The following is a 15,152-nucleotide window of genomic DNA, read 5'->3' on the forward strand; positions in this document are numbered from 1 at the left end:
TTTGCCTGAATCCAACGATTAGCTTTTAAAGACTTACCTCATCTAAAATGTTAACATCACAGCTGGATTCCACGAGGAGCTGTGCAACTGAGGTGTGTCTGTTGTTCACAGCTAAATGTAAGGGGGATTCCTTCTTCTATAAGAAAGAGATTTGAAAAAGAAAAGTCACAGGACTGAATCACGGTGTTACTATTATAGGACTTGTTATTCTGAGTTGACACACAATTATTTTCCCCCTTTTACAGCTCATAGTTCTTACATTGTTTTGGTACTTACATTATTTTGATCATTGCAAGCAATTCCAGCATTGATAAGAACTGAAGCCATGGAAACATCACCTCTCTCCGCTGCGATGTGCAAGGGACTCAAATTGGTCTGAAAGTAAATTATACACTGTCAAATTACGTTTAAAAATGAACCAGCATTGTGATTCACTTCAATGAGGTTGCGGTTCACCCTTCATCTCTCAACCTGCCATGCGGCTCTTTTTTGCTGAAATATCAAGAAAGATCTCAATTTTCACAATAAATGCTGGAACCACTCAGCAGGTCTGGCAGCATCTGTGGAAAGAGAAGCAGAGTTAACGTTTCGGGTCAGTGACCCTTCTTCGGAACTGACAAATATTAGAAATGTCAAAGGTTATAAGCAAGTGAGGCGGGGGTGGGGCAAGAGATAACAAAGGAGAAGGTGTAGATTGGACAAGGCCACACAGCTGACCAAAAGGTCATGGAGCAAAGGCAAACAATATGTTAACGGTGTGTTGAAAGACAAAGCATTACTACAGATATTGTACAATTTGTACAAATTGTACAATTTTTTTGTATGTTTATTTCATTTCATCTTAGTTTTTTCAGTTTGTTTACCCACTGTTTTTTTTCATCTTTGTACTTGCTGCTGTTCAATCTTCAGTCCGTTAACACCCTATCTGTACTAATGCTTTGTCTTTCAACACACCATTAACATATTGTTTGCCTTTGCTCCATGACCTTTTGGTCAGCTATGTGACCTTGTCCAATCTCCACCTTCTCCTTTGTTATCTCTTGCCCCACCCCCGCCTCACTTGCTTATAACCTTTGACATTTCTAATATTTGCCAGTTCCGAAGAAGGGTCACTGACCCGAAACGTTAACTCTGCTTCTCTTTCCACAGATGCTGCCAGACCTGCTGAGTGGTTCCAGTATTTCTTGTTTTTATTTCAGATTTCCAGAATCCGCAGTATTTTGCTTTTATCTCAATTTTCACAATTGTCTTTAAATTTTTAACCACACCGTATCTTGAATTTCAAATTTATATTTTATATTCCTATATTACACGATACAGGAACCAACACTTCATTGCAGAAATCACTCAGTAATGCACGTTAGCACTGATACCACAGCTAACACCTAACCATTTTTCCGTGGTGTTTTAAGTGAGGAAGACAGCGTGTAATTTAGTCACATTCTTCTAGAAATAATTCCAATAAAATTATTGAAGTCAATCGTGTTAAAGGACCTAATTTTATTTCAATAAAATGTTAGAAAATAAAATTTATAATAAATCTAACCAGCTGGGACTGCTGCAGTCAGGATTCCTAAGTGCTCTGTACACCCCTCCCCCTTCTCTATCCCCTTCCCCCTCTATCCTAGTCCTCTCTCCTCCTTCCTCTCTAATACTTCTCCATCCTCCCCCCCATTCTCTCTCCTCACCCCCTCTCCTTCCCTTCTGCTCACCCCCCACGCCCTCTCCTGCCCACCCCTCACCCCCCCCACTCGCTCCTCTCCCCCTCCCCTCAGCCCGCTACTCACTCTTCTCCCCCCCACCCCTTGCGCCCTTCCCTATCTCCCTCTGGGCGGCACAGTGGCGCAGTGGTTAGCACCGCAGCCTCACAGCTCCAGCAACCCAGGTTCAATTCCGGGTACTGCCTGTGTGGAGTTTGCAAGTTCTACCTGTGTCTGCGTGGGTTTCCTCCGGGTGCTCCGGCTTCCTCCCACATGCCAAAGACTTGCAGGTTGATAGGTAAATTGGCCATTAGAAATTGCCCCTAGTATAGGTAGGTGGTAGGGAAAATAAAGGGACAGGTGGGGATGTGGTAGGAATATGGAATTAGTGTAGGATTACTATAATTGGGTGGTTGATGGTCGGCACAGACTCAGTGGGCCGAAGGGCCTGTTTCAGTGCTGTATCTCTAAACTAAACTAAACTCTCCTCTCTGCTCCCTACTCTCCCCTCTCCCTTCTCCCCACCAGCCCTCTTTCCTCCTCCCCCATACGCTCCCAGCCCAACATTCTGTTGCTGCTTCAACACGCCCTCAAGGTTTACCAGTGAGGCAAGCAACCAATAATCATTGTTTGAAAATGGGTGAGCTGCCTGTGGAGATGTGACAGGCACGAGCAACTCTCCCAATTAATATTAATGAGGCCCAGGCTGGGCTTAGGCCCATTGCACCCAGTTAAGGCCAGAGGCTAAACGTCACATTACTAAATTACCTCACATTTGTGTTGATCCAAGAAATAAATATATGGAAGAATACATAGAAGAAGCCTCAACTAAGCAACACATGAGATGAATAGTTCCTTTAAAAGGGCTACAAAGAGTTTGAAGTACCTTTGGAAAAATAGTAATGTCACTTCCTGCTTCCAGGAGCAGCGTCACACATTCCTGGTGATCACCGATAGCAGCCAGATAGAATGCAGTCTCGCCCTCCTGTCAGTAACGCAAAGGTGTTAGATTGTGTCATAATGTACTAATGCATCATACCAAACAGATATTTACTACACAGGTAATCTAGATAGTGAAAATTTAAGAACAGAGTTGGCCATTTAGCCCCTCAAGCTTGTTCCGCTATTCAATGAGATCATGATTGATCTGCAACCTAACTCCATATACCCTCTTTTGTCCCATATCCCTTAATAGTTTTGGTTGACAAAAATCTATCAATTTCAGATTTTAAATTAACAATTGATTTCGCATCAATTGTCATCTGCGCAAAAATATTTCAAACTTCTACCAACATTTGCATGTTGACGTGTTTCCTAATTACAGTAGGCAATTTGTAGTAGAATCATTTGAATACATATTACCATTTTTACTGAGATAGGTAATTTCATCTGGAACAATATTTTGGGTGCCACAATTAACCTTTAGTGAAGGGGAGAAAAATGGCCAAAGTTCCTGCTCCACATGTCGATATGTCGAGCATTCTTTGTTCCAGTCCTACTCAGGCCCCCTCCCCCAACTCTTTTTCCGGCACATTGATGACTGTATCGGTGCCGTTTCCTGCTCCTGCTCTTGCCCCGAACTGGAAAACTTTATCAACTTTGCTTCTAATTTCCACCCTTCTCTCACCTTCACATGGTCCATCTCTGACACTTCACTTCCTTTCCTCGACTTCTCTATCTCCATCTCTGGGGATAGGCTGTCTACTAATATCCATTATAAGCCCACTGACTCCCACAGCTACCTCGACTCCACTTCTTCACACTCTGCCTCCTGTAAGGACTCCATTCCATTCTCCCAGTTTCTCCGTCTCCGACGCATCCGCTCTGATGATGCTACCTTCCATGACAGCGCTTCTGAGATGTCTTCCTTTTTCCTCAACCGAGGATTCCCCCCCACTGCGGTTGACAGGGCCCTCAACTGTGTCCAGCCCATTTCCCGCACCTCTACCCTCACCCCTTCCTCTCCCTCCCAGAACCATGACAGGGTTCCCCTTGTCCTCACTTTCCACCCCATCAGCCTCCATATCCAAAGGATCATCCTCTGCCATTTCCACCACCTCCAGCGTGATGCCACTACCAAACGCATCTTCCCCACCCCTCCCCTGTCAGCATTCCGAAGGGATCGTTCCCTCCATGACACCCTGGTCCACTCCTCCATTACCCCCACCACCTTGTCCCCTTCCCATGGCACCTTCCCCTGCAATCGCAGGAGGTGTAATACCTGCCCATTTACCTCCTCTCTCCTCACTATCCCAGGTCCCAAACACTCCTTTCAGGTGAAGCAGCGATTTACTTGTATTTCTTTTAATGTAGTATACTGTATTCACTGCTCACAATGTGGTCTCCTCTACATTAAGAAGACCAAACACAGACAGGGTGACCACTTTGCGGAACACCTCCGCTCAGTCCGCAAGCAGGACCCCGAGCTTCCGGTTGCTTGCCATTTCAACACTCCTCCCTGCTCTCATGCTCACATCTCTGTCCTGGGATTGCTGCAGTGTTCCAGTGAACATCAACGCAAGCTTGAGGAACAGCATCTCATTTATCTCATTTACTACAGCCTGCCAGACTGAACATTGAGTTCAATAATTTCAGAGCATGACGGGCTCCATTTTACTTTTATTTTCAGTTTTTTTTTCTTTTTCCTTTTTTCAATATATTTTTTTGTGTTCATTTTATTTTATTTCATCTTAGTTTGTTCAGTTTGCTTACCCACTGTTTTTTTTCATGTATGTACTTGTGGCTGTTCAATTTACAATCTGTTAAAACCTTATCTGTACTAATGCTTTGTCTTTCAACACACCATTAACATATTGTTTGCCTTTGCTCCATGACCTTCTGGTCAGCTATTCTGTGACCTTGTCCTATTTACACCTTCTCCTTTGTTATCTCTTGCCCCACCCCTGCCTCACTTGCTTCTAACCTTTTACATTTCTAATATTTGCTAGTTCTGAAGAAGGGTCACTGACCCGAAACGTTAACTCTGCTTCTCTCTCCACAGATGCTGCCAGACCTGCTGAATATTTCCAGCATTTTTTGTTTTTATTCCTGCTCCATAGACTGTCCAGTGCCCCGCACACCCTTCCCACCAATCGTCAGGATCAAGTTCATCTTCCCCATGGAGAAATAGCTCATTGACATTCACTGCCCTCAAGCTCACAAATGGAAAATGGCATTTCAGCAAGGTGCTAGGAATCAGAATGATCAGGAAAAATGAGGGCACTGAGAGAAGGAAGTGGCGACAGGAACTGGAAACTGAAAACCGAAGTTTAGGTCTGCATTACCAGTATCAACAGGCTATAATTAGAGCTGTACGTTTTCTGCAGGAGTTTATTTTCTCAAATGCCACAAGCAAAAAAGACAAATTTCAAGAGTTCTCCACAGGCTCATTTGAATATGTTAACAACTTAATTTTGCCACTTAAATTCAAGAGCGAAACCTGAATCATACTACATATACACTTACAGTTACATTTGCAAAAACAGACAGGTGTACACATTGCCAGTGTAAAGTGAAGTATCATGACTCCGGTCACAAACATCATGAAGGCAAGTGAAGATGAGGGAGGCCATTCAGCCCATCTAGCTCATCTTGCCCACCTTAAAGTAGTTATCCCTATTGAACGATTTCAGAGATTTTGCCTCCATTACACCAAGACCATTTTTTGTGTCAAAATATGCTTCTTGACATCAGTTGTGAACTCAACTTTTATAGGTTTATGCTTTCTTGTCATGCCGTCCTGATTTAAGTTGAACTGTTGCTCAGGATTAACCTGTTCTATTTACATCTAGAATCTTACATAGTTCCATAAGTTCCTCTCTCACACTCAGAAATCTTAGCTCAAGTCCTCTGACTGTAAGGATCAACTTTTCCATTCTCTACAATTTTCCAGGGCGTAAATGTTTCCCAAGTATTTCAGTAACCAGAACTGAATGTCATACTCAAGGTGAGGCCTCGTGAGAGCCCTATAGAGCTCAGCAAGGTGTCCTCATTTAAACTGGATCTGACCTGATAATATATATGAGCATTCTTTTTGCTTTATCAATTGCTGTTGTACAATGGACTCAGCTCAGTTAGTGTAAAGTTTACTATTATATCCAGATCTCTTATGGTCTCTCCCAAGCAAATTTTTCTTAAATTCACTTAGCTGTTCTGAATTCCATCTGCCATAGATCTGCCCACTTGCAAATTCCTATGTAATTTCTTGGCTTTTCGGCAAACTCTACTGCCCACTTCTGATGAAAGATCATTGACCTGAAATGTTAGTTCTGTTTCCCTCTCCGCAGATGCTACCTGGCCTGCTGAATATTTCCAGTATTTTCTGTTTTTATTTTTACTGCCCCTAGTTTAATATCATCTGCAAACCTGATAAGCTCACATTTAGTTTCTGAGTCTAGATCAGAAAGACTATTCCACTCAGTACATGCCCCCAGCCTGATGTCACTGTTCTAACCAGAACAAAAAGTCCATATATTAGCAATACAGACAAAGTTTCATGAGTTGAACCGTACACTGGTGGTGTAGACTGGAGTTTCATGACTTAGCTTGGTGTTAGCACTCTTTTCTGAGTCATAAAGTCACACTCCAGGATTTGAGCCCATAATCTAGGCTGACACTTCAGTGCAGTACTAAGGGAGTGCTACGCTATCAGAGCCACCATAATTCAGATGAGATGTTAAACTGTCTGCCTGCTCAAATAAATTAAAATATTTCATGGCATTATTCGAAATAGAGCAGGGGAGTTCTATCAGTATTCTCGTTATTATTTATTCTTCAGCCAATGACACAAAAAAAATTATCTGGCCATTTATCACACAGCTCGTTGTGGGACTTCACAGTGCTTCACAAATTAGTTGACATGTTTGCCGACATCACAATAGTGACTATGGGCTGGATTTTCCTGACCCCGTGGAAAAAGGGTTGGAGGCTGGGGAGGGGGCTGGGAAAATAGGGGGGAGTCATATCTGGTTGGCTCACCGAGGCATTCCTGCCTCTGCGGTCTTCCCAGAGCTGGCGGGGAAGAAAGTCAGCAGCCCACTCCAATGAGGTGGGCAGCCAATTAAGCCACTGAAGGGCCCAATTAGGGGCCATTTTCTGATGGCGATGGGATCTCCCCATTGTCAGAGTGTCACTCTGCTGTGTGTGGGACCAGCCAACTATACAGAGCGGCCTTCCAGCAGCTGGCAGCTGATGAAAGGTCACAGACCTGAAACGTTAACTCTGTTTCTCTCTCCAAAGATGCTCCTAGACCTGCTGAGTATTTCCAGCACTTCCTGTTTTTATTTCAGATTCCAGCATCTGCAGTATTTTGCTTTTATTTTAGTGATATAAATGCAAGTTCCTTCTAAGTTTAAACTGTACTTTGGGTGTGCAGATTGTAGGTTCATGAGATTATCTATTTCAGTGGTGAGTTTTCATCAATCATACAGTGATTATTTTTAAGGTTGATTAATTTCCTTCAGACTTTCCAGGTACACAAAACCCATACAATTTACACAAGCTTAAGCCAGAGAACCAGCATGAATTATAACTCCAATCCCTGCGATAGCTCAACAGTTTAAAGTCAAAAAAATAGGAGTGATTTCACACCATTGCATGTGTTATAAATGGACTGCATCTCCTATAAAAATACTATAGATAACATACAGCTTCTATAACATACATGGGCACTGAATGAATCAGTATCAGCATTGCCAGGTGTGTCCTATACAAGAATCATGTCAACTTTTTTCCCTAAGCATGGACAACATTAAAACTATTTAAAAACATGAACAATGTACCAAAAAAGGCAATCCACCATTCTTGAGCCTACGTTCTCTTTCCTTTGAAAGGTATATGAAGATTAAGTGAACTTTTACAAATATTTTTTGTTGATGGTTTCAAGTTAACAACTAGTTCGCAAGAACTTACCTCGTTCCCCTCATCTATTAGATTCCATTCTGTCAGCTGCTCCTCCAGTACCGCCATGTGACCATTCTTTGCAGCAAGGTGCAAGGCTGTGTTACCATCCTGCACAATAAAATCAATAACTTCTTTTCATTATTTGCGATCAGGAAAATCACTTCAGCTATGAAAGATACTGCAAAGAAAAGGGCGGTCTACTGCCATTCAATGAGGAATTACTAAGTGGGACTACTTGGATAACTCTTTCAAAGAGCTGGTACAGGCATGATGGGCTGAATGTCTTCCTGCGGTACTGTAAGATTCTATGATTCTAAGTTTAAAAAAACTTATTAATACACAAAAGAGAGGAAATGGCTCATGTGAAGGTAAACGAGAGAAAGAAAATACTGAAAATCTGAAGTAATAACAAAAATGCAGGTCTGTCAGCATCTGGAAAGGGAGGAAACAGATTGACAGTTCAGGTGTAGATTCTTTATCAAGTCAGACATAAAGTCAACGCCTGAAACATTCATCAAGCTCTTCTGTTGAATATTTCCAGTACTCTGTTTTGATTTGAGGGTAAACTCGACTGCAAATCCATAACAATAAACATAGATTTTCTGTTCATTCATGGGATTTGAGTGTTGCTGACAAGGCCAGCGACAGTGAAGGAATGGCAATATAGTTCCAAGTCAGGATCGTGTGCGGCTTGGAGGGGAACTTGCAGGTGGTGGTGTTCCCATGCATCTGCTGCCCTTGTTCTTCTAGGTGGTAGAGGTCACAGGTTTGGAAGGTGCTGTCGAAGGAGCCTTGATGAGTTGCTGCAGTGCATCTTTTAGACGGTACACACAGCTGCCACTGTGCTTCGGTGGTGGAGGGAGTGAAAGTTGAAGGTGGCGGATGGGGTGCCAATCATGCAGACTGCTTTGTTTTGGATGGTGTTAAGCTTCTTGAGTGTTGTTGGAGCTGCACCCATCCAGGCAAGTGACATTCCTGACTTGTGCCTTGTAGATGGTGGACAGGCTTGGGGAGTCAGAAATATACAATTTCCCAGATACTACACAAAAGTCTGTAAGACGTATATCCAGAGCTTTCAGTCTTTGGGGAGATCACGATCATTTGTAATTCATTGATAGTGAGTGATAATCCATCATTGAGGAGAAGAAAGGGTGAAAGTTGCTGGCAAACACAAAGAGACGCTAAAGGTTTGAACAATGAGAACTGCGGTCACATAAGTGAAAAGCATTCAGATGCCATTACCTTGTCTTTCTCCTGTGTGTTATATTTAAATTCACTCAGTGCCGCTACCATTTCAAGACATCCGTTTTCAGCTGCTAAGTGATATGGCTTTTTGCCTTTCTGCAAATGAAAATAGAGCATGTTAGCTCCCAATTGAACTTCAGTAATTCAAACCCAGTCAAAACTGCCTCCTCATCTTCTGTTGCTTTCTTTGGAGCAAATAATCTAGGAATGAACACAGGAGAACTGAAACTCACATTCAGCCAATTCAGATTTATCACAAAGACCTACATTTGGCCCAGATTAGAAATCATTGGGTCTAGGCATGTTGATTCCTTAAGATCCCTTAAGATTCCTTAAAATTTCCTTAGAACTAAATGCGCAAAAGCAGAGTTAGAATATCCCTTTCATGTATAATTACCTACTTTAATGTAGACTAGTGCACAGTGAGATTCTGATCCTTTAAGATAAAAATAATCTTCCTCCATTCATTTTTATTGCCTTTCTTTTCTTTAGGTACCTTTCCAGGATGAGAGTTAGGCTTGTGATCTACTTCAGAGCAGTCAGCATATCTTTCCCATTAATATTTCCTCCTTCCCTATAAGGAAAAGCTTATTGCCCAACTCAACAAATTGTGAATTTACTGTATAACTGATCCAAAGTAAGAAGAATATCCTTAGCATTAGGTAACTTAAAAATAAACTGATCTTTTTAATCCTTGGGAGTAGTGGTGGGTTCTATGGCAATAAAAGGCAGTAGATATAAGCCTGATCACTACTAGAGTTTGGGAGGAATACAGCCTTATTCATTGTCAATTAATGACAATTCATAAACAGTTCATTATCAGATTTACTCTACTGCCCTGAATTATCTGTAATGGTCTTCAACTTGAAAATGTCGAAATTTCAAACATTCAAAACTAAAAGATGAAAAATTATGGAATGCTGAATCTATTGTTACAACCTCAGTGTAACTGTTAACGTTAAAATACGAGACATGATGTTCCCAGAACAATTTAAAGAATTGCATGACAAGATTTCATGTTTTAGACTTTTATTATAACAACTAAACCAAAAGAAATCTCCATTAACTATGTACTTTGTAAGTAGCTGATACCCCAAATTACAAAGAAAGGTATTTTCTTATTAAAACACTTGAAAATCTCGCACCACACTTATACATTACACAGTCCTCTGTGATGGTGAAATCTTTGTGGTTGAAAGTCCCAAACTCCTCCCAGTTGCAATGGGTTGGATCACCCAGACCTTTCTCAAGTTCAATGTCCTCATCACTCACTTCTCCGAGCACTTTTGACCTGGACATCCATGAATAAGGTGATCCCTGGTGATCTGTTTTTTTTTCCTTCTCCGCAAACTTCAACTTTCAAAATAGTTTCAAGTCTTCGCAATTTTTTGTTGTATATCCTCTCTTGAGGTTGCCACTGCTTTCCTTTCTTACAGTCTCTCTGCTTTCAGAAATTAAGCTAAATTTATCTGGAATCAAAAGTCAATAACTCCAATCTGCAAAGTCCACAAGTTTGGTTTCATTAGCGCCACCCAGGCGTTCCACTGTTTCAAGTGTTAGCAGCTGCCATGCACATTTGCATTGTCAAAATTACTGACTCCTTGTTTATAATCCGAAAGTCTGGGACGGTGAAACCCATTGTTCTTCAGGTTCTTCACCCCTGCAGTCCCTGCTTTTCAAGGAAAGGTCTTTGATCTGGGTTCTCTGTTGTCCTGGTAGCCAAGATTTCTGCCTTGTCTTTAAGCAGAATGAATGTGAGGTCACCTGACTTCTCTGACTCCATCTTAAACTTTTAAAAATCACAGTTTTTAAAAATGTTACCAAGTCCAGCGTTCATAACACTTCTTTTTCTTCTTTTTTGGCCTCCTTGTCTCGAGAGACAATGGGTAAGCACCTAGAGGTGGTCAGTGGTTTGTGAAGCAGCACCTGGAGTGGCTATAAAGGCCAATTCTAGGGTGACAGACTCTTCCACAGGTTCTGCAGGTAAAATTGGTTGTCGGGGCTGTTACACAGTTGGCTCTCTCCTCGCACTTCTGTATTTTTTCCTGCCAACAGCTAAGTCTCTTCGAGTCACCACTCTTTAGCCCCGCCTTTATGGCTGTCCGCCGGCTCTGGCGATCACTGGCAACTGACTCCCACGACTTGCGGTCAATGTCACAGGACTTCATGTCGCGTTTGCAGACGTCTTTAAAGTGGAGACATGAGCGGCCGGTGGGTCTGATACCAGTGACGAGCTCTCTGTACAATGCTTCCTTGGGGATCCTGCCATCTTCCATGTGGCTCACATGGCCAAGCCATCTCAAGCGCCGCTGGCTCAGTAGGGTGTATATGCTGGGGATGTTGGCCGCCTCGAGGACTTCTGCGTTGGAGATACAGTCTTGCCACCTGATGTCAAGGATTCTCTGGAGGCAGCGAAGATAGAATGAATTGAGACATTGCTCTTGGCTGACATACGTCGCTGCCGTAGAGCAAGGTACTGAGGACACAGGCTTGATTCACTCGGACTTTTGTGTTCCGTGTCAGTGTGCCATTTTCCCACACTCTCTTGGCCAGCAGCGGATGCCTTTCCCTTGTGCTTGTTGATTTCTGCATCGAGGAACAGGTTACTGGTGATAGTTGAGCCTAGGTAGGTGAATTCTTGAACCACTTCCAGAGCATGGTCACCGATATTGATGGATGGAGCATTTCTGACGCCCTGTCCCATGATGTTCGTTTTCTTGAGGCTGATGGTGAGGCCAAATTTGTTGCAGGCAGCCGCAATCCTGTCGATGAGTCTCTGTAGACACTCTTCTGTGTGGGATGTTAAAGCAGCATAGTCAGCAAAGAGGAGTTCTCTGACGAGGACCTTCTGTACTTTGGATTTCGCTCTAAGACGGACAAGGTTGAACAACCTGCCATCTAATCTTGTGTGGAGGTCCAGCGTTCATAACACTATTTATTTATAAATACAAACATGGTCATATAGGGGGAGTCATGTAACTCAGTGTTACAGACTACTGCTCTTTGCTACCTTAGGCCCGTCCAGACTCAAGGAGGAGGTCTCCTGACTGTGGCAGCTTTAAGGATCCTCAGTGAAATGACTTTGAGCAATCAATGTAGAGTTCCAGCCAAAAGACTAATCTAGCTTTCTCTTTCAGATGCACACTGGGTTGTCATCTATTTTCTGTAAGAAGATATTGTCAGGCAAACCCACCGCCCCCACCCCCTCGTGCCAAGACTGAGGCACACATTATTTCACCACATGAACATTAAAACTTAAAATTGCAAGCCCTGACTGGAATGACATTTGAATCGTAACAGACAGTGTTGGAACAATAGGGGACCCAGTCCTTGCTTCCCCAATACACAGACAAAGTGGGCAGACCAGTTTTGGTCACACGACTGACTTGGAGGTTTTAAATTTGAACTTCCATCAGAGGATTTGAACTTAGAAAGCCATGTGCTCCTGGTTGGAACAGAACCTCCTCTCCACTCCTGCCTGCCTCCATCTCTTTCCCACGGAACTGAATATTGTGAAAACACGTGAACCTCAAAGACAGAAAAGTCTCCTACGTGAACAAAGTTTAAGAGGAACACTGGGCCCCGACGAACAGCAAGACTACCTACAATCAAGTGAGCTCGAAGCACAGTAAACAAGATTGCCTCAAACCCCTCTCCACTATATTTTCCGCTCCTGTTTTCTGTCGCTATTTGCATGTGTATATCGCGTGTGCATGCTAGCGTGGGCGCATCGTGTATCCGTAGGTGTTAACCGTATTAGAGTTTATGTATAAGGTTTAACTAAATTTTACTTTCCTTCTTTAAACCTGAGAAAGCCTGTTTGTGCTCATTTCTTTGCCTTATAATTGGAAAGCTGTGAACAAAGATTCACAAAAAGGGGAGCTCAAAACACAGTGTGTTTAAAATTAAAATCCTGCTACAATAAGACCCCCAGGTGAAGACAGCAAAAGACCCCTAGACACCTTTCTCACCTGGTAGTAACAGAAACTTGGGTGCTAGTGTCCGGAATTTTACCCACAGACGAACGAGTGAAATTGGAAGTGGGAAGCCAAATTGTTCCCAATTAAAAAGAGCAAAAGATCAATACAGATTTTCTTGTGGTTGTGTGTGATTGAATACTAACGTGTCTGCAACTGAAGCGAGTAGCTCTCCAAGCCAGGGTGAAGTAACTTGGGATAAGTTAAAAGCACTGTCTATGAAGGGGTTGTGAAAAATGGCTGAGCAGTGTGGGATCACTGTACATGGCAAGGCCAGGAAGTCTGAAATCCTAAGGCTAGTGGCCAACCATTTTCCCTTGAATATGAAGAAGCAGAAGCAGTGTTAGAAACAGAATCCGACAGGATATTGTTAGCAAAGATACAATTAGAACAGAGCAAACTTGAATAAGAGGAAAGAGAAAAAGAGAGAGAGAGGCAGGAGAGGGAGAAAGAGAGAGCCTTCCAGTAGCAACGTGAAGAGATTGAAAGGCAGGAGAGAGAGAGAGAGAAAGAATGTTTCAGAAAGAATCCAAACAGAGAGAGCTGAAGTGACTTGAGTTAGCTAGGAGGCAACAGAATAACCCTAGTGAAAGCATGGCCAATATGGAGGAGCAGAATTCAGGGCTGGGTACAAGATTGCTAAAACTCACTCAATTAGTTCCAAAATTCATTGAGGAAGATGTGGAAGTGTTTTTCGTGTCTTTTGAGAAACTGGCAAGGCAGCTAAAATGGCCAGCTGAGACCTGGTCTGTTTTAATACAAAGCAAACTAACCAGAAAAGCCCATGAGGTTTATTCCTTGTTGCCAGAGTTCATCAAATTATGAACTGACCAAAAATGCGATCCTTGGGGCATATGAATTACTACCTGAAGCCTACTGCCAAAAGTTTAGAACCTTCAAAAAGCAAGCCAATCAAACTTATCTGGAGTTTGAAAGAAGTAAGCAGCTGGATTTTGACTAGTGGTTGAGGGCTCTTAAAATACAGCTCAGCTATGAGTCTCTTAGAGAAGTAATCCTGTTAGAGGATTTTAAAAACTCTCTCCCACTCTCAATAAAAACTCATGTAGCGGAGCAGCGGGGTCAGGGAGCCCGGCAAGCGGCCGGTCTGACTGATGAGTTTGCTTTAATTTATAAGTCAGTTTCTCAGGGGAGAACCTTTCCTAATCACCCCCACAAATCCGAAAAAGTCAAAGGGTGAGAAGGTGATACCCGCCCAGGCAGCCCTGGAAAAGAAAGGAAAGCAGGAGACACAGGGGGCCCTCCTCCAGCCAAAAAGGAAGGTGCTGTGAACAAAAATGAGACCCAGAGACATGTGTGCTTCCATTGTAATAAGGCAGGGCATTTAAAAGCTGACTGCTGGAAACTAAAGCGAAAACTGGCAGCGTTAATCAGGGCACACCTGCTCAGTGAAGATGAGGGCCTGATGCAAAACATAGAACAAGCTGTGGCTTTAACTGCAGTAAGAGTGCAACCCAGGAAGCTTACTATGGCCAGTGCAGGAAATATTAATAGGATTCCTGAAGGTTATCAGGGTTTTGTATTTGAAGGGAAAGTAACCCCATATCCCTCGAGTGGGGCAAGCAAGCCCATCGTGATTCTTTGGGACAGGGGCCACAAGATCCCTTTTACTGGGAAAAGGGCTGACCTTTCCCCTCAGAGAGTGCAGTGAACACCAGAATGGTGGTGAATGGTATTGGAGGGCAGTGTATGCCTGTACCTGTACACTGGGTGCACCTGGAGTGTGACCTGGTTTCGGGACCGGTGACTGTAGGGATTGTCCCTAGTTTGCCTGTGGATGGGGTTGATCTGCTCCTAGGTAATGATCTGGTGGGGGTGAAGGCGGTAGCCTCCCCAGTAGTGAAAGAAAGACCGCAGGAGGTCAGAGAGACAGGGCTGTGGCAGGAGACGTTCTCCTGCAGAGTCCTTGAATGTGTAGTGGATCAGGCCATGATCAAACCAGCTCCCCCAGAGGAGACTGCATTGGCACTGCAGGCAAATGACCATGAGGTCTGCCCATCCGAGACTTTCTTTGGAAAGTTAGGAGACTCAGGGAATGAATTAAATGGATTTTCCCTAGCTGAGGCTCAGTGAGCTGACCCAGTATTGCGAGAGTTAGCACAAGCTGCCCAATCTGAAAGTGAAGCAGAGGGAGTCCCTGATTGCTACTATTTAAGGAATGAGGTAGTGATGAGGAAATGGAGTTCTCCTCACAGACCTGAGGGCAAGGAGTGGACAGTAGTTCACCAGTTAGTGGTGCCACAGAGGTATCGGGGAGAAATATTAAGAGCCCACGAGACTACAGTGGCTGTACATGCCGGTATACAAAAGA

The 15,152-nt window shown here is 43.3% G+C and overlaps 1 protein-coding gene across 1 annotated transcript in view; it reads right to left on the reverse strand.

Annotated features, from left to right (window-relative positions):
• LOC137368791 (ankyrin repeat and death domain-containing protein 1A-like) overlaps window positions 1-15,152 on the reverse strand; it is a 90,574-nt gene that overhangs the window by 41,988 nt on the left and 33,434 nt on the right. The window contains exons 6-10 of the mRNA XM_068028996.1: window positions 8,844-8,942; window positions 7,611-7,709; window positions 2,587-2,685; window positions 277-375; window positions 38-136 (exon numbers count right to left, since the gene is read on the reverse strand). Of these exons, the coding sequence (XP_067885097.1) occupies window positions 38-136; window positions 277-375; window positions 2,587-2,685; window positions 7,611-7,709; window positions 8,844-8,942 (495 nt within the window). The remainder of the gene's footprint in view (window positions 1-37; window positions 137-276; window positions 376-2,586; window positions 2,686-7,610; window positions 7,710-8,843; window positions 8,943-15,152) is intronic.

This window comes from Heterodontus francisci, chromosome 4, assembly GCF_036365525.1.
Source record: "Heterodontus francisci isolate sHetFra1 chromosome 4, sHetFra1.hap1, whole genome shotgun sequence".
Taxonomy (NCBI): domain Eukaryota; kingdom Metazoa; phylum Chordata; class Chondrichthyes; order Heterodontiformes; family Heterodontidae; genus Heterodontus; species Heterodontus francisci.